We start from the raw sequence: 20274 nt of genomic DNA, 5'->3' as shown, positions 1-20274 counted from the left end.
TGCAATTACTTCCGCGGAAGTTGGATCGTTCGCTGAAGAGATCGGATATTTTACCGAGTTTTATGATTTTTTTCGGGGAGCTCCTTTTGACTTTCCAGCATCGCGATGTTCTTACAGCGAGCTGGAGCACTTGGAAGGATTATTCAATTCTTGGATTCGTGGAATGGAGATGATAAATAAAAAATCGTCGTTGAGGCGTTTTAATATAAGTGATTGATGGAAAAATGAAAATAATGTTCAATTAGATTGACAATTTTCATGCACGAATATTCAATGAAATCGTTGGAGGGCCTTTTTCAGGGCAAGTGAGATAAAAAATAAATGCTGTAAAACAGAGGATTGCACAAGTTTTTGAGAGTCCGTGTCGCTAGAAGGAAAAAACAGAACAATCTCTTAAGCGATAATGCGTACCGCCGTAAGATTCCAACTAGCCGGTGAGCTCATTAAGTATGCCCACAATGAGCACCGTAAATCCGATAAAAATATAGCGCAATAAACGTCGTTACTGTGGCACTCAGCACACGTTACGGAAACCACTCTTACGCTCGCACTTCGGACGAACATTTAACCGGAACATTTTAAGCTCTTAGTTCGCATCGCGCGGTATCGCTCCTAATGATCATCACGAGATATATACGGCCACTATTTAACATTTGTCACGGTCCTATTCAGAGAATTATACGAAAATGAAGTTCATTGTTTCTTCCTGTAAGTACTTAGTCTTCCTTAGATTCTTAGTCTGTGTTACATTGCATCATAGCGAATCAATTTTAAGATCAGTGTATGAGTTTCTTCACTTGTACGTTAGAAGTGTACCATCAACAAACTACGAAAATTTAGTTACCAAAACAATTGCATAATAACGTTGCCTTAAAAGAAAAAGGTATTCATTGATGACGTAATCGTCTGTAACTTAAAGGAACTCGGATTTGACACTCACGGAATAACGGCCAGAGGAATTCGCGACGATATCAGTTATGTGAAATGTGGCGCAAGGTTACGCGCCCGTTTGCCAACTATGTACGCTCGTATTAATCGTTTTAATGACAGGAACGCAGACAGCGATGGCAGGAATTGGTCAGGATTCTCTGATCAAGGAACCCGGACGATCGGCGTTGTACGCGTTATAGCCAACAATGTCCGGCAAAATTAAATTGGCCACCCCTAATTTTCTGGGTTGATGCCTGTCCGTGACACAATAATCGCTTGCATTGGGCGGGAACGACGTGTCGCGATCCAACGTGAGAGACAGTGACAAATGAAGGTTAAAAGACGCGGTCAAAAGCGGGGGAGGGAGAGAGACGGATAGCACCTTGCCACTCGAGTTTATTTCTGAACACGCTGAAGACGACGTCACACGATGACCAGAATAGCGGAGATCTACGTCATGTCTGGGTAACCCCGAGCGATTTTCGAAAGGCGAACGCGGAGAAGAAGGAAAAACGACCGAGAGACGGAACACTAGCCCGAACGAAGATAGAAACGCAAGCATGGGCGCGCAGCGTCTGACACAGTGGACGATGGTGACCGTGCAGGCCGAGAAGAAGAAGGGAACGGAACGAGGAAGAGTGAATGAGAATAGTTCGAGACGTCAGCTGCTCGGGAACACCGAGAAAACTGGTTACGAGCATCTTCGAGCTGTAAAGTCGATCGACAGCTCTGGTTATTGCCAATCCATTCGTCAAACACCGTCTGGGATTTTCTGCTATGCTAATGCAACAGGCGCGAAAGCCGTTCCCCGAAGTTTTAATGATGCCAATTTATTCGACGAATTCTGCCTGGAATCCGTGATCGCGACGGTCAAGCCGCCAGGTGTGTCCGCAAAGTTCGCCGTGCCAATTTTTATCGGCGAAATCTTCGGTCCCGGGATTTTCCGTTATGCTAATCCGTCTACCGCGAGCTAACATAAGTCCCGCGCGGTGCCAATTCCTTCGGTGAATTGTGCTGAAAATTTTAGATTAGCTCCGTGTCGGCGCGTGTCTAGAACGTGACCGCGGCCGTCAGCTTCTAGATCCGACGTTCGTCGCGATGATTCGTCTGTCGGGATGTTTGGTAGTCCTCCCGAAGTAATGATTTGTACTATGATCATTTCTAACTGTCTTTAAATTTCTAGAAATACAGAATACATTTTCGTGGGGAATAACATTCTTAGGGAATATTTTATTCCGATTCGCTCTCTTATATGCTGTCTTGTATCAGTTATTAATACGTGTCAAACTGTTCGTATCTAAATTTCCAATAATGTCATTGGGGTAATAGAAGTCCTGAAATATTTGTTATGCTAATCTACTTGTCAAGTCCCCATAAGAAATGTATGCCTCTCATATGGGCCCGTCGGATCTTGTACATCGAACGCGTTAATTTATTCATGGAATTCTGTTTCAAATCTTAGACTGCGTTCACCGAGTAACCTGCTATTGGGATAATTTATCGTCCTGTTTCATTTTGCGTTGTACTATAAAAATATCTTAATTAATCAGAGTACATCTAATGAACTACAAATCTATACATGAATTCTAAGATTCGGATATTCTCAGGCTTGGGTCCTCTTGTGAGGATGTTTGCATTAAGAGATCATCTGGATGGTGTTTTTGAGTGTACAATTACTCAAGATTAAATCCTTTTATTTGAATCGTTAGATCCAGCAGAGCTCTTCCAGTTTGAATATTAAAAACTGACTCTCCACGGCGAATTCGTTTGATTCGATTCCTCCAAACAGCTTTCATCTTTAATTCACATTATATCATGTATGAAAAGCTATCGTATATAATCGCATCAAAACTCATTCAGGCTAAAACTATATTTCAGTTGTTTGTGTTTTCTTCGATTAGAGATAGTATTACTGCGACATATATCTATCGAATTATGAAAAGCATTCCACTATTCAGTTATTTGCTCATTAATTATCTAATATGACACTTGGAATTGCGACTCCAATCGACAACAAATTCCACAGAGCCTGCAACGACGTTATAGAGAACCGCATAAATCATGGTTGAACATAGAAATGGCAATAGAAATTGCATAACTACTTGCATTAATGGCTAACCTAGTGAAACGCAATTTCGTGGATCTGGAATACCAGTAAATTCTGGTTACGCAATAACGGCACGCAATACGCAATAATCTTTCTCAAAGAATACTACGGTTATACCTATTCATTTTTATTCTATTGTATTTTTGAATTTTCATTAACCAACCCACAGCACTCGTCTTACAGTGAAGCGAAAACTACGTTAATCAAAACATCATGAAATTCCACTACTAACGTTTAAATTAATTCTGTTCAAATATCTCACTGAATAATGTCATTCATTCGCGAGTAATACCGCTATGAATGCAGTAAACAAACTGTTTCATTCACCTCAGGTATTGCAATAATCATAATTTAGTTTCATTACCTTCTGCATCGGCTGTTGAAGGGTACATTATACCTTTCATTATAGCTTTACGCTGCACTAGATACACAATAGTCCACAAAAGAGAAATCACCGGAACCCACATGATGTATTCTAATAGCACACTTGTCAATCACAAAAAGAACTTTCAGCTGTCAGCAATATTTTTTTAATAAACTCTTTAACTCCGATCTTGACATTTATATGAACGTTCAAATTAAAAATTCCCTGAAACTGTCTGGTATGATATGTGTACGCTAGGATCCTTTAACCCCGCCGTAGACGTACCCGTACGATACTGAAGTATTCAAAAAGTTAAAAACGTATCAAGGCAAAGTGAAGAGATCATCGACCGTAGCAGACGCAAAGAGGACCCAGCGAGACTCGTCTGAAAAAATTCCAACGTGAGACACCCCAGATGTCGTCGCACATTCAGACAACATATAAACGGTGCTCACATTTTCGATAGAATCACACCGATGTCATAATCTGTACACTATAAACAGTCTCAATTCAAATCAAACGTGTCCAGTCCACGCAATCTTCATTCAAGTTTCCAGAAACTTAATACAACACGTTTATTAAATCACTAATTGAATCAATCTTACTGTTTTTCCTCGGAAACGTATGAAATTCAATTATTTCATCAGTCTATTACCTTTACTGGCACAAAATTCTCAATTCCAGAAGAAACTACAACCGATACTTCATTCAATTACATTATAATTCAATCCCAATGGATATTTACTGATTCAGAAACCCGTTGCAATTTCCGCGGTAATGCGTTACCTATAAAAAAAAGAACTGCGATTCGGTAATTCCCAGCCCGATTCGGATATATGTATATTTCCAATTTCAGAAGCGACAATGGCGCGCGTTGGCAGCCGGCCAGCACGCTTACTATTTATTTGTATTGTGACGCGTGGTGCACGTGGTGGCGCGGTTCGATGACACCGGACACGGAAAATTGTTCGCGAACCGACCACGATTTTCGAGTTCCTGCGGGGATTTTCGCGTGTCGACGGTGCACCGCCGATCGTTCTTCCACGCCGCACGATTTCCCACGGAAACACAGGCCCCGATTGAACTGTTCCTCTCTCTCGCTCGCTCTTTTTCCCTTTTCCGTTCCCAAAGAACCGATTCGAACGTTCGACAGACGCACCCGCGACATGCGTGGGTTACGATTCGAGAATCGACTGCTCGAACCTACCCTAAATTTAGCATTCTCGGCTGCGCCCCACATTAGAAGAATCACGTATATACGTTCGGCTGTGTTTATATACGTGTACATGTACATAAACGCCTCCTGTGGTGAGGATTTTGTTAACCTGTGTTTGTTCCGTGCAAAGATACACCGGTCGCGTGCCCGCGTGTCCGTGTGCCCCACATACAAACATTTATAGACCCACCGATTCGTGTTAGGGTCGAATATATGTGCGTCACACGCACGTGTGTGCACTTTCGTATGTGTCTGGCGTCGCGACGGTGAAACACCTGGTTTGATACAGAATGAGATTAGTATGTGCACTAAAATGCGACTGCAATTTTGGAAGTTAATCCGAACTTTTGTCGCTTCTTATTTTGCATCCTGAGTTTCTCTGTTTTCCCTTTTGTTATTGTACACTTTCCAACTCCTGTTTCATTTTTTAATTATACTTCGTCCCTTTTCAGAGGTTTCTCGAAAGTTCGGAGTATGTTGCACACTATCGAAACAAGTGGGGCGTTCCTCAATTAAAGTTTGCGGTTATTAACGTGGATAATTCAGGTATTTAATTTCCTGGAATGTTTAACGTAACGATGAAATTCGAAGAGACTTATCGGAATGTTTGTAAGGAATTAACAATTTCTCGTTTCCACGTAAATATCGATTTCGTGGCATATTAAACGTAATTACAGCGAACACGGTTCCAGCAATTAGATTTTAAAATACCTAATAAAAGAAAGTAACGTGCTTCAAACACGAAAAAGTAGACACAATTTTAAAGGAAATATGCGAAAATGTCCAGTGAAAGCAACGCGGGTTCCTCCAATACGCGAACACGCGTACGCAGATTAATATGTGATCGTATGTAACTTGCACCACACATGAGCATATAACTGCACACGCGCGAGCATCTTTCAATATTAAGCATATTAGTTTGCTTTCATAGCCAGCCAGTGCCAAAATATGAGTGACGTGGTCGTAATTAAGGGAGCGTTATTATTAAACTTTTAAAGCGGGATTAATGAAACATTTGAGCTGAAATGTTTTGTTAAAAAAATTCCATGGAAAATTCACGGCCACGTGTTGTCACAGAAATGTTGTTTTAGTGGAACGAACGAGAAGAGACAAATTCGTTGCGCTATTCTCATTAAATAATGATAAATAGTTGGATGGAATATGCGAAATATTTCCGGTGATTTCAAAAGCACGGGGTGCTCGCCCGGCAGAGCTCCGACGACGGAAAAGAATGCGTGTCCGTTCGCGAGCGCAGACAGATCGCAGTCTAAAGACAGACGGGTGATTTCGACACGCGAATCGATAACGCGGTACGCCCAACGCAGTCCCGCCAGAACCAACGCATCGATACTAATTGGCACCGACTGCTCGTTAATGCCAAATATACCAGGCATCGCGGCAGTTTTATCTGGCTAATGATATCTTGGACTATTCATTCTGGTCGGAAATTAACCAAAAGAGTTCTAAACCATTGTAGGTACATGGAAAATTTTACATAGAAATAGAAGAAATAGAATTAACATGTTTAATGACTTCATTAGCTGCGATTATCTTGTTAAGAATAGATATAGTTTTTGTGAAGATTATACGGTGATCAACAAATGAAAAGTAGAAAAAAGTATGTTGTACCACAATTGTGTTTCTGCATTATTGAAGAAAACAATAGAATATTCAGTGACACACTTAAACAGTTCATGTATTGGAATTCCAAAATTTATGAAATAATTTAGCGTATCGAAAACGTCACATGTCACTTGATCAATGACCGTTGTTCAGATATAAATGAATTTAATGTCACTGATATTAGAAAGATTAATGAAGTATCGTATCAACGAAGCAATGGAACACGTATAATGGCACAAACCAGAAATTACAATATAATTACTGTAATATTCAGCGCAATCATGATCGAGCGGCATATAAAATTAATCCTTTCAATCACAATTTATTTCCGACAGTTCCGCGTTTGTATTTCCGTAGATATTTAAACGTAACAATGCTTCATTAACGCATGGGCATTAACCTACTGCTAATTAATTACGAATATTCACCTATTTCGATGGCACTTTAACAGAGTAGTATTAAAACGTTATATATTACAATAATTTAAAATGCATGTTTTAATAATCACTTCGTAAGTGCGAAAATGATTCAGCCAATAGTCAAATGTAACTATTTTGGAATTAGATTGCATGCGGATGATCGTATTGTGTAGATAGATTCCGGTGATATCGAAATTCCAGTTCACAATGTGCCCGCGAGACTACCGTCTGTACTGATTTTATTTTACATCGGGTCTGCGCGATGTACAATGTCGAGCCAGCAGCCACCGAATACGCAACACAGTTTGATCATGTTTCGAGCAACGTTGCTCTCTGGACGAACCTATTTTCGAATGCACCTTCTCCATTACCGTGAAAATGAATACGCATGATATCTGGTTCTCTCTGTCAATGGTTCCGCGTTCCGAAAGGGCGCAACCTGCAGTGCAAGACGAATGAAAAGGAAACAACAAACCGACAAATCAGAATTTTATGAATCTGTTTAAACAAGTGAGAGTTCTGTAACCTTTCCTATATTAAAAGTAACATTTGATTGAAACTATTATAAGCTCCGTCGTAAGTTATTAAGGTATGTATTTTAATCTGAACGACATATACGAAGCAAAATATCACAATATTTTAATATTAAATTTTCCCTGTACACACATCCAATATCCTGGCGAAGTTTAAACAGTATGGAAAATTAAAGACATATAGAATCAACGACTCGTGCTTGCAATTTTTCGGGCTTACTATCAAGCATATCAAGGAGAAATCCATTCTACTTTAATAAATTCAATATTTGTTCCCGGGAGAATCAGCGGCACACGGGAACGTAATATTAGGATTTCCCAGAAATTGTTGCGCACCTCAAACATTAATCTCTTGTATCGCAAGTTCAGAGTATACATATACGTATTTACCTACATTCAATTTTAATATACAAATATTAATCGCCAAGACAATGCGATTGTCCGTTGAATAAAAAATAAATGATAAAATGTTTAAATAATAATACAACTTTATTTAGAAAAAATCTAAATCATGATGTGTTTAACATTAAATTAATATCACTAAGAGTATATATTACATAAATGTGTTCTAACATATCATTGCATGTAAAGAAATAAATATGGCTAACTGTTTGCTATAAGTTACGCAAATATTATTATTGAAATGATAATTGCTATCAAAATGTCCCGTATTTCCGTGAAATATACACCGTGCCGACAATAACGCGTTACGAACGGATGGCCAACGTGTTCGCTGCTTTTCAATTTAAATGGATTTCGCGCGTATAGGAATATTTAAAGGAAGTATCAGGCCTGTAGTAAATTCAGTTCAGTGATTCTGCGAGCGGTAACGGTCAGTGTATTTGGCGTCGAGGAAGGGATTCACACCGATTATTGTCGGTTAATATCGAGGTATAATTTCGGGAAGTTGATAGAATTATTCATGTAGCAGATATTCCGTGCAACGTGTTCTGCTCGTAAACCTAATTACGACGTAGTATTGTCCAGGACCATGTGCACGCATATCTGCGCAGATTTATAGAAGCAAATATCAATAATTAATAATTCAGTGACCGAAACATATAAGACGTTTTTTTCTTTATTATCAATTTAATATTTACCTAATATCATTGTTAATTACATCATCTCTATCGCGCAATAACCGAATGTAGATATTACTTTGAACATCGTTGATCATTCAATTGGAACAATTTTCTTTGAACCAGCTTTCGCCCCTTCCTTTATGATAATGAATGAAACTCACCGTGAATCCTTTGCATGAATTTACTAAATATTATTTCCATTTATCAAGATTTAAACTTTACAGTAAATTTACTCCTACAATGACAATATACTTGCTATTTATGTTGAAGGATTGCTGAGATACTGATTCATTCGAATGAATACCGATAAAAAAATCTATTTTCAAGAAACTAAAGAATTATTTTTGCTGCGATACTTTCACTTTACCGAGCCGTTTCGTCGACGAAAAACAGAAAATAAAATTCAGGGAAAAAAAGGAAAAAAGAACAATGAAGAAACTCAATGGGGTGGATCCGTGTATATACGGTACGATATGCGTGTACGATTCGAACTAACATTAACGATCTCGGTTAACCCAAGCGCGGAGGATTCGCAGTTGAAACCAATACCATGAAATATCTGCGCGAACTCTACGCGAACCGGAAACCACTGTGAATTGTTTTACCGGAACTTCCCCAGACGGCGTTGCAGGTGCTGCTCGCGAATAGGTATTCCTAAAGCTGCCAGAATCCAATTTAACGTCGCCATACGCCCCACGCTCTCCTTCCGACACATTTTAATCCTAAGTATTGTCTACCTGCCTAGACGGATTCATTATCGACGACTCCCAACGGCTCGACACTCGCCGACGATTATCCTGTTATTCGCTGACTGCGAGACGCATTCTTGCAGTTACACCCACATGCGTTTCATCCCAATTGCAAATTCCATTGTTCATTCAATTAATACGCGAAAAAATGTTCTTTTTCAGTAATTGAGAGATACGTTTGATCAAAAAACTACAGTTTAGTACCAGTGAACTAGTCGAAAAAATAAACGAAAAATTGAAATGAAACGTGTATATTCGATGTGCCAACGTTTAGGGATAACAGCAATTGCTTGACAAAGGAATATTTCTGTAAATAAAGAAATGAAATCAGTGATATGTGACAGAATTTAAATTAAATAATCGAATTTTGTAATTAAAAATGAGATCGGAAGTTCGACGGATCTTCAGCAAATTATTTATTGAACGGACTAAGTACTGCGGATTAGAAAATAATTCATATGGAAATTAAGAGCGAACGTTCAAATGATGTTAGTTTGAGAAATAAAAAACTTATTGTCCGTTACAAAACTGTATTTTCCTGGCACCGAAAAATAAAAATCTAACTGACTAGCCGTTCCAACAATATCGCGAAAACAATGACGAGTAGCTTGTCGTGCGAAACTGTATAATGGCTGGTTCAACATGGAGGATACATGAGGTGTTTGTAACACTGAATTGAGTGCCGGCTATGTTGACGCTTTATTACGAGCGGCGTTGAATAATACAGGATAGCAGGACAGAACGGAAATACAGAGACCGGGAGAAAATTGAATTTAATGGAGAAGAGGAGAAAAAAACAAACGAATAAAAGGAAAAAAGAATTAAAAATGAAACACGACATAACGAACACCAACGAATAATCCAATTAAATACCGAAAGTTAATGAAATAGCCAGAAATGTAACCTTCTCACAATTAGACAGTCATCTGACAATTTCACTTGATACTAAAATATATCATTAATGCAGACACTGATTCAACGAAAAACTATTTTCATTAATCATCAATTGAAGATGAAATTCAACCTGATTTGACGAACAGTCTGTCCAACAATACTAAATCTACTTAATGAGTGATAAAAGTAGATACAGTGAACCATGCACAGACAAATTACCCGAATCTAATCAACGATTTTTTATAACTTGTAAAGAAATATATGTGTGTTCTAATAAAGTAAACAAACTGATCCTCTGAATAATAAACAATTCTATATATCAATCTCTAAAAAAGAATGTACATCTGTAAAGAAAAACCAGCAATCCGATAATTAAAATGGCCTGAAAGAAATTGGGAGTGGTCAGAGGATATTTCGTCTATCGATACAGTAACGATGGAGAGTAAGAAGAAAAGCTCTGGCCAGACAAAAAATACAATACAACGTTTAGAACGTCAATAGTGGGTAGGGAGAGGCTATAGGTAGAGGAGGCGCAGGTAAATGCCTGGTTTCTGCGAAACGGCGAGCGCATCGCCGCGAGAAGAGTAAGTACATAAGCCCTCGCCCCACTTCCCATTCATTGCTCTCATTATCAGCCACGCTGTCTCCCCTTTCGTCCTATATCGTCTCCGGTCCGCATACATCACGCCTACGTGCGCGCACGCCGAGCTATTACAAATTTACGTACCGAAACACGGTGCTCGTTTGAAATAATCGTTCGAAATGAGGCGCTCGCACAGAAACCCAACGTGGACAGCCACCAACGGATTAATTAAAAATATGCGCGTGACACACCGGTGAACACGGAAAAACAGCGAGAACCTTCGGTGATCCCGTACGCCGGTAATCGATATGGAACGGAGCGAAAGAACCACGTCACGGTATTTTATGAACTCGCACGCGCGCCGAGACCCGACTTCACTATTCGCGTAAATCCTTGTAGTTTATTGTGAACGTTATTGTTAACGTTATTTGCGTTACTAATCACGTACAGAGGAAGATTTATTGTATCCTGATCATTGCACTTCGGGATACATTCAATTTTGTAAATGCAAATGGTATTGAAGTTTGAACTAAGATAGGAGTAACGGAATATTATCAAACGAAGTAATTATCAAAAATACAAACTGGTGGATTATTGTAGTATATATGGAAATATTAATTAAGTTAATGAATGTATTAATCACCTTGGCAGAGGAAATCTTTGGTTTTGTGTTCACGATGTATTTTTGTTGATGAAATCGTTCGCTAACTGATTATAATGAGTATTGTATATAACGTGAACTGATGAATTCAAACACTGCGAGTATAAATATGAAGAAACGCGTTCGCATTATATGTAGAAACGCGCGGCGGAATATGAAATGTACATACATCGGCATGCATAAAAGCTTCACGGGTTGCCGGGGTAAGCGAATCACCGACCCATAAACCATCCTTGACTCTCTCCTCGTCTTTGCCTACGAAGCGCCTGCACCGCAGAAATTGAAAACTATCGGCGTCGGTGCAGCCTCTCGCACTCATATCGTCTTACGGGCCAGGGCGGGAGGGGCGCAAACTTTTTCACGCAGCACAAGGCGCTCAAAGCTTGAACGCCGCGGTGAAAAACCGCTCCGCGCCATTAACGTACCGCGAATATTTCTAAATAACTACGAAACGATGGTAATTGAAGGCGATTTTAATGATTCCAAACATCGGACAAGCGTAACGCGAGTATTTGCATACGCGAACCCGTTAATTCCATGTAATTCATAACGAGTAACATAAGATTTCTAAGGTAGCTAACCAATATTTTGTCGTGCAATATGCATACTGCTCAACGGATAGCTATACGAATATCAAACAATGACACAATTCGTATCAAATATATTTCCGAAAACTTCAAATTTACTTTACGTTTGATTAAAAACCGGGAAATTTATGAAACGCCTGAAGCTCTAGAGCCACATTGGCCGCGACTTTCGCACAATTACTGTCGGACGAAGGCGTTCTCGCGCAAAGTTCAAATCCCATTTCAAAGATCGAATTTACACCATTCCTCTCAAAGAATGACTGAAAATTTATTCGCTTTAAAAATTTCGTGATAATCCTGCTACTCGTACGAAAAACTTGAACGTCTGATAGCACGCTGTCCAAATCTACTACGGCTGATGAAATAGTCAAACTGTTTCAACTTGATGCGAGAGAAATAGGGAATCGAACGAGCGTTACAATGGGAATTCCGGAAATATTAAATGAAGCAAGCGGCCGAAGCATTACGCGATAGGTCACCGCGAACAATACCGCGCCCCTATCGCTTGCCAAAAATTTTTTGGGGCGAGCTAGCTTTTTAGCCCCGCGAACGATAGGCTTCGGCACGGAATTGTACCTGCATTCCTATTCTTCCGTAACTTCAGAGAGCATGCCAAGTGTTATTCTTTTCTCTTTTTTCGTCTGTCCCGCAAATATTTGTTCGCTGTGCGGAAGAGAAAAGAGTAACGAAAGCGACGATAGAAATTATTGCTGATTCGTTAACAGCAGTCGCGAAACACGCACGATATTATTGAAAAGTCTATCGGTTCAGCAAGGGCTCGATTAACACGCGGAAATTCATTTTTCAGGGGTGTAGAAAGCATCTGAAATTCTTTCTGACGATCGATACGGCTCGCGGGAAGAGGTGCTATGCTTGCTGGCACGTGGTACGAAAGAGTACTCGTTTTCCTCGTATCCCCACAAGAGGACAACGAGCATTTGGTACTGCGAAAAGTCCTCTTTTATACATCAAATTCGTTTCATGCCTTTCCACAATAATAAATCGAAGACAACGAACTGAAAACCTGCCTGTAGGTGTAATGTTATAAACGCACGGAAATCGTGAACAATCATACTTTGTTATCAAATAAGAGCCGCGTGCGACATACTGATTATAATTACGCTCATGATGTAATTGACATTGTATAATAATATTAGGAAGATATTACATCACGGCACAGCAATTAGATTAGGTATACTGTGTACACATTAATAGACAATAACCACAGTCCATTTAGCAACTACGCTATCACATTTGCAATAACAATTATGTCACAGTTATTAGTGGAGATGGTTAGAGTATACGACAGGGTTAGAGTCATTACTATATCCTACATTTAATAAGCGATTATATAATTACACCCGTTTAACAGGAGCATATAATTGAATTTCCTTATCGGTTTACCGCAGCTAAGTTCACGACGCAAGTGTGTACAATATATGAATCCTGGTTCCTACGCGTACGTTTACCTTTCATTTGAAAACGTAAAAACACGTGATGCGATGACATTATAGCAACAGTATCGCCTCCGCCGGGTAATTAAAACAAAAATAAACTCGAACGAGAATTGAAATAAACGCGTTGCGGACGATCGTAAACGGGGAGTGGAGAGACAGAAGAGATTTAGAGAGGAAATTTCGAGATCAGAAGCGACGCACGGACGACCGAGCCCATGGCCGTGAGTTCCTCGTCGCATAACCGTGGCACAAGAGTCCCAGCAGAGCTGAAATTATTGCGTTTTCTTGGCCCCTGTCCAAACACCGACAACTAACAGCCGTGTGATTATTGCAACACACTCTATATTGGCCTACATTGATATGAACGTGGGATCGTGCATCGGGTGCGTGTAATCGATGCTCCCCCGAATACGTAGCATTAATGTTTCCCATTCTAATGCACACACGGCCAAGGTTTTTCGAAATTCGAATCGTAACCTCTAACTGGGTCACGATGTGAATAAAATAGGTCGCGAAAGTATAGAGAACAACGCATGAAAATTGTTGAAATCGATGTGTTGCTTCCTCAAAAGTGCATCGATCTGATTGCCATCGACACCCGTATGAAAGAAACTCTTGATAGAAATTTCTCATCTAATGTTCCCGAATAATAACACAACAATGGTATAAGCCTGGACAATGGCGATCAAATGAATATAATAATTCGACTAAAATTAGTGACCGATTTATCCCAACTATTCTAAATTAGAATAGAATACGGTGCGTGCAGTGATTCGCAATTAACAAACATGGACAACAATACGAAATCGTACAAGGGAAGCGAACGATCGCGCGAACAACAAGTTTAATTGACTTTTAACAATAACCCACGCCAGATTCCCGTTCGCATTCACGAAACAATGCATGAACGCGTAGCCGAGTGACATCGCACGTGGTCGAAACTCCAACAAGTTACATCGGCTGCGTTACATCCCCCTAATAATCGTGCTTGATTACGTCGCAGGCGATAATCTTTTCTCTGTCCTGTAGACACGCGACCTCTCTCGATTAAGTATGCGATTCAAGGTCGTGCCTAGTGCGCAACTCGCTCCCGAACGAGAAAAACCAACAATAACAACCAGTTCGCGAATTCTGCACGGACCAGCCGCTGCCTAGAGAAGGATTCACGCGGACGTTCGGGATGATCTCCTCGTCACGTTAGAAACCAATCGCGCATGGAACACGATGAATTTCGTATCAACGAGAAAAGCAGAATTCTAGAGGGGTTAGGGTGGGGGAGAAAAGAAAGGGAGAGAGGGTTGGAGAAAAAGAGAGAGAAATTAAAGAGGCATGCAACTGACAGCCAGATGACAGCTGACCGAGTGACCCGTACCTATCGCCCCTCCCACTCGGCGATTCCCGATTTTTCATGGAATCGACAAGCACAGGGGGTGGCTTTTGTTTCGATAGAATAAGGAGAGCTTACCACCTTGCTTACGGACTGGCATCTTTCCTGGCGTCGAGTAAATCCTCGATGGAATTGTTGATTTGTAACCGTCAGAGCACAGAGTCGTGTGACCGAAAGGGTGGTCGACAGGGGTGGAGGAGGGGAGAAACGTGAACGAGGCACTGGTTTTCGCGGAAGGGAGAAGAAACGAGAGAAGAGTGTAGCACAAAGCACGGCGTGTCACTTCGATACTAGAAGATCGCGCACGGTACACTATTGTCACGCGAATCGACGACCTGTTTCCACGGGCGGCGTAGACGGGCACGTACACGGCTCGACACGTCACTCGCGAGACCTCCCGGTGGGCCGTCGAAACGTGGTAAAACGAAACGGATATAAACACAGGCCGCCACCACTCGGCCACAGTCAATATGGCGTCGCGCTTACTCTAGCAGCCGGAAAACTGACTAGTCGCGAGAACGCCACCTCCGATTGGTCGATCGCACCATGCGTGACGTCAGGTCGCCTTGTGACGCTCTACCCCGTAAAAGCAACCCCCTTGTGAGTGCAACGGGCAAACGTGACCGAACACGATTTTCCGTCGCAAGCTCCTTAGAGAAGATTACGAGATATTTAATCACTTCAGTGATCTTGTTAAAATTACGGGGAATCAACGGAAGTCTTCTCAGACTATTAGGAAATAAACGTTTTTTCCTAATAGACATAAGTCGCCGAGTATATCGACCGTCTGATTGCAATTTATAATTGTGTTTCGATACGCGGCCGGTATGTGTCGCGAGTAACCGAAGGTTACAATGACACCACCTCGTGGCGGTGAACTAAACGACATGTTTAGAGTTTGGTTAAAATCCGCTAGAGCAGTGGTGCTAATTTTGTCCATATCGATAATTCAGATTCGTAGACAAAAAATTATATTATTTGTATTTGTCATGTGTAGAGATCTTGAAGTTGTTTCTTCGGAAATAATTTCTACCGCATTAAATATCTGTTTGTTTTTATTGTTTGAACATCGTAATTCAGTTGTAAGTCATCAAATTATGAATTACACGAGGAATTACCGGAAGATATTTTAAGATGCGATTATTAATAATAACGAATGTAATTTGAATGTAATTTAGTATTTTCTTGCATTTCACAATTTCCGAGTTTTGACAATGCATTGCACATTTTCTAAATAATTTACAGTATTGTAAATTTGGTTACAGTAATAGTACGATATTCGTGTAGGTTAGAATAATGTTGGATAATGAAACATATAGTGATATACAATCCTTAACCACGTGCGTATTTTTATATTAGACTGAACTTTCAGAACGCTTAAAATGGTATTGGTACCTATAAAAAGCAAACATGATGTCCCTGCGGATTATGAGTATATATCACCCAGCACAGCAAAGGAAGAACAATGGAATTTAATATCTAAGTGGGAACCAAGAAGTGAAGTGTACGTATCTTTTATTTATAATTAAATACAAACTTATTTTTAATAATATATACCACACGTTGATAAAGTTTTTGTTTCTACTCTTTTCACTTTAGACAGGCAATTTTGCATGGAGATAAATGTATTGCAGGAATCTGTGCTGTAAGCAATATAATTGTTAATACCATGTTTAGAAGAAAATTAAAATTACATAGAAATGGATTTGTAGTTAGTAACGTCTTTGCAGTCATTGGAGGAGGTGTATTTGGAAGTCACTTTTTTAAAAAAGTGTGTTGTTATCCTTCTATCATTCTTAATTTAATAAAATTCTTTATTTGTTTTGCTGTTAACAATGATTTAATATTTTTAGCTTGTAACAGACGAATTACTGACATATAAACCAAATTGTTTTACATGTATGGAACTAAAGGCAATGTTATATACAAATCTTGTGGCTGTGGGTTTTCCAGCAATTACATTTTCTTCACTGTGTCTTGGGGTAAAATTATTACTTTTACACATAATATTTTGTTTCTCTAATTATATAATATTTCTCTACCATTCATGTTTTTCTTTTGATATAGATTGCTGGATATCTAGGATTAAGGGTACCTTACTGGACTGAAGGGCGAGAACTTTATAGATTTTGGTGGAGTGTAATAAGACCGGGACTCCCACATTTATCAATATTACTTATTCTAAATTCAGTCACTGTTAGTATTGTGGCATGGAAGCAAGCTACAGAAGTACAGAATATAGGAAATATCATACTGGAAGTAGACAAGTATTTAAAACAGAAAAAATTGAATGAATTAATTGAATAAATTTTACTGTAATTGAATACATGTACTATGCATTTGTACAGGTACCTATGTATTTATGTAGAGGTAAATAATAAAGTTTTGAAGATAAGAAATTATTTATTTGTTACATCATTAATATTTCAAGTCATACATGAAATATCGTAATGAAATTGTTATTCAGTTAATTCTTCTTATTTATCATATATTAAATATTTTTATCAAATACTCAATTTATTTGCAATCAAAGTTTAAAGAGCTATTTATCATTTATACAATATTTTTTTGATTTCTTTTTCATGATTTTATTATGTTTTAATAGTGACTGTTAAATTAATTACTATTATATTAAACTTTTTTTATTGTAAGTATTAATATACTTTTTTTTGTTAATACAAATAAGTTTGATTTATCATTGTCAATCCATATCATATTAAATTTAGATATTTATAAAACAGTCTAAATTCAGTAATTACCTATGTGATATTTTTGAAAATAATGTTCGGACTCATAATTTCTTGAATCCTATTATATGTCACAAATAATCCATTTTTGAAGTACTAGGCTAATAGTAATAGGTTTTAAATAAATTTAAATTTATCCATTATTAATGTGACAGCTAGTTCAAATGTAAGTACATTACATATATGGATTTGAAAAATTCGTTTGAAAGACTGAAAATTTATTATATATAGAGACTTAAATGTAATAACAGCGGCTTGTGCATGCTTCTAAACAACTAAGTTCAACTGCATTATTATACTTTCCTATAAGACCTCATGAAAACTTTCAACTTTATTTTATGTATATATAATATATATATTTATATATGTATATCACATTATAATAGTTCTTAACATATTATTTGCAAATAGCAAAAATAAAAGAATAGCATGACTATTCCCATGATATTACTGTCTTTATTGAAAAATATGCATTATAAAGGAGAAGAATGTAAAATGTTGAAATCATAGGCACTGTTTTAAACAGTAATAGGTTAAATTTTTTAGTTCCTTCTGGTATCATTTTTATTTTTGTATTCCAAAATTCAAATTTCTTTATAGGAAGACATAATCCACAATAGTGGTATGACAACAATGTTCCTAAATATTTCCACCGACAAAATAGACATTTCTGTACAAGTAATATGACCCGAGAACTAATAAACATAAAAAAAAATTGCATAAGTGAAAATTGATTAAACTGTGGATCAAATAATGTTTGGTGACTGGCCATTATCTTATTGTATTGCTTATTAATATATTGTAAATAAGAATTAATGATATCAATATTAAAACAACAAATCTTGCCAGGATTTTGCTGAAACAGAGGCCCTGAGCAAGGACCCCTTGGCAGTTGCTAGCATCTTCGACCGTGCCAGTGTGTCATGTATTCCTGATAGCTGACAGTTACTTTCTCACTCTGGTATCTGGTTAATTTCACACTGCGTCTAATATCTGGAGTAACTAATCCTTTATAGCCACCTTTATGCAGCAAAGAATCTATTGTTTGTATCTGGTCCCATCCTAAACATGAAAAATTCCAACCTTTCTAGAATACTTGTAGATATTATCGTAGACATAAATATTTTACTATTAATTCTGAATACTTAATAAAGTATAATATACATTAGTTTTCTTGTTATACATAAAGAAAATACTTCTGAGTGGTAAATCTATCTTTGAATCAAACTAATATAGTATAGTATACTAATATTAAATAATCCCATAAGTTTGTGCTATACATGTTTTTACTGTATAAAATGATATTTTATTAAATATAACATTTTTATAACTTCATGACCTGTCGCTCTTAAAAACCTTCCACTGGCTAAACTGGAGAAGTTCAAACTCATATCGCTCTGTGATTACTAAATGTAATGTGAGAAGCATTAATATACCATTACACAAACTTATGGGATGACCTAATATAATATACATACAAACCTTGTTCCATTGCTACATTTGGTAAATAAGTAGCAGTTCGCTTATTGCCTTTCTCATTGTGAAATTCAATACGAATTCCATGAACACCTACTTCCCAATCTAAATAATCTGTTCCATCTTCAAAATGTCGAAGTATAGAAACACTGACATGCAAACGTGGCAGTTCTTCCCTTGTTATTGGGTTAAATCGAGAGTCCTTAAAGGCGCTATGAGATACAAGACACTTAAAATCTCTATACACTGTCTTTCTCTTCAACCACATATTAAATAATACCTAGTGGTAGCATATTCCCGTAATCCTGCATGTAAATGCATTGCATTAAATGTACCAATGCAGCCTCTTAATCTCATATCTTTGCCAATAGTCCATGTTACAAATAATGGGCTTCAAAGTTCAATATAAATTTTAAATTAGCGTATAAATAATATAAAGATACCATTATATTTATTTATATATACTAGCAATCAATACAAATATAACAACAAACAATTGTATAGTATTGTATATAAGAAGTAAAAAAGTAAAAAATAATATAACTACATACTATAAAGGTATGATTGAAAATATTGTAGGGAAAACGTGTATATATTTAATTTATGTGTTTCTAATTAGTATCTGGAACACAGGTAAACATGTATATACTAAAGTACATAAGATAATGTAATTGACCTAAAAATCTCAAGGTTTGTTTAGAATATATATATATATATATATTCAGATAATAAAAAGAGAAGATATTTAAGAAGTTTGTCATTCAAAGTTACTAAGTCACTCATACAAAAATATCACACAACAATAAACAGTCCCTTTACTGGAAAGAAGTTGTAATTTTCATACCAAATTGTAAACTCTGAAAAAGTACCCTTAACAAAGGAAGATAAGAAGCAAGAGACAGAAAGTCAATCATATGTGTATACTACTTGAGCTACACTTTGAAGGAATGAAGAAAAAATTAAACTTGGCCAAAAAACGCAAGACAAATATGAAATATGAGACGATTTTATAGGATAGTACTCACTATGGTTCATTGCTGAAGTTGGGCGGTTTTGGTGGATCGAGTTGGTGCAGTTGGCAGTATAGAACATCGAAACAATAAAAGCCCATCTCAGGCTGTGCTATTATGGAATTCCGCAAACGTATACCATTCTGTAAACTCACGGTGCCATTACAGGGAACGCTAGAAGAATTGTTTAACTTTTGCTTTTTCGTTCCACAACATCCAGCTGCCATATTTTATCAGTTAATAGCAGCAACAACCTGAGATACGATCGGTTTCCAAACCATACATCTCGCGCTTACCGTTGCTATTGCATACTAAATTGCGCGCGCGTTCCGCTAGGTGTCTTGTTGGTTACAAAACAGCTGTTTCATTGCCCGCCATTTTTGTAATGAAATAATTATTCTGTTCGCGATAAAAATTGGCGTTTCGTACATTATTACATTTTTATTAAT

The 20274-nt window shown here is 37.9% G+C and overlaps 3 protein-coding genes across 7 annotated transcripts in view; 1 reads left to right on the top strand and 2 right to left on the bottom strand.

The window, feature by feature from the left end:
- The window catches only part of dlg1 (MAGUK family member discs large 1), a 660262-nt gene extending 645172 nt beyond the window's left edge, over nucleotides 1-15090 (bottom strand). For 2 of the 3 annotated variants that reach the window (XM_076367771.1, XM_076367772.1), the window contains exon 1: nucleotides 14671-15090. In XM_076367771.1, coding sequence (XP_076223886.1) covers nucleotides 14671-14692 — 22 coding nt within the window. In that variant the 5' untranslated portion in view covers nucleotides 14693-15090. The remainder of the gene's footprint in view (nucleotides 1-14670) is intronic. The other variant, XM_076367774.1, reaches the window with a different exon arrangement.
- A 388-nt stretch (nucleotides 15091-15478) lies between these two features.
- Nucleotides 15479-17132, top strand: LOC116430830 (uncharacterized). Of its 3 annotated transcripts, none has more exons than XM_031985447.2 (5): nucleotides 15479-15750; nucleotides 15965-16096; nucleotides 16165-16363; nucleotides 16446-16574; nucleotides 16660-17132. In XM_031985447.2, the coding sequence occupies exons 2-5, from the start codon at nucleotides 15975-15977 to the stop codon at nucleotides 16897-16899; spliced, it is 690 nt and encodes a 229-aa protein (XP_031841307.1). In that variant the 5' UTR covers nucleotides 15479-15750; nucleotides 15965-15974; the 3' UTR covers nucleotides 16900-17132. The 3 variants fall into 3 exon arrangements, with proteins under 3 accessions (XP_031841307.1, XP_031841306.1, XP_031841308.1); XM_031985446.2 differs by having other exon boundaries at nucleotides 15482-15674; nucleotides 16660-17128; XM_031985448.2 differs by having other exon boundaries at nucleotides 15483-15674; nucleotides 16192-16363; nucleotides 16660-17112.
- A 651-nt stretch (nucleotides 17133-17783) lies between these two features.
- Nucleotides 17784-20164, bottom strand: LOC143174525 (AMMECR1-like protein). The gene is made up of 4 exons (XM_076367780.1): nucleotides 19841-20164; nucleotides 19096-19206; nucleotides 18822-19027; nucleotides 17784-18401 (listed from the first exon to the last, which is right to left on the bottom strand). The coding sequence occupies exons 1-4, from the start codon at nucleotides 20050-20052 to the stop codon at nucleotides 18235-18237; spliced, it is 696 nt and encodes a 231-aa protein (XP_076223895.1). The 5' UTR covers nucleotides 20053-20164; the 3' UTR covers nucleotides 17784-18234.
- Between the last annotated feature and the right edge of the window lie 110 nt (nucleotides 20165-20274).

This window comes from Nomia melanderi, chromosome 5 (assembly GCF_051020985.1).
Source record: "Nomia melanderi isolate GNS246 chromosome 5, iyNomMela1, whole genome shotgun sequence".
In the NCBI taxonomy this organism is placed as follows: Eukaryota; Metazoa; Arthropoda; class Insecta; order Hymenoptera; family Halictidae; genus Nomia; species Nomia melanderi.
The sequence above is the reverse complement of the archived record's forward strand: the minus strand, read 5'-3'. Positions and strand labels throughout refer to the sequence as shown.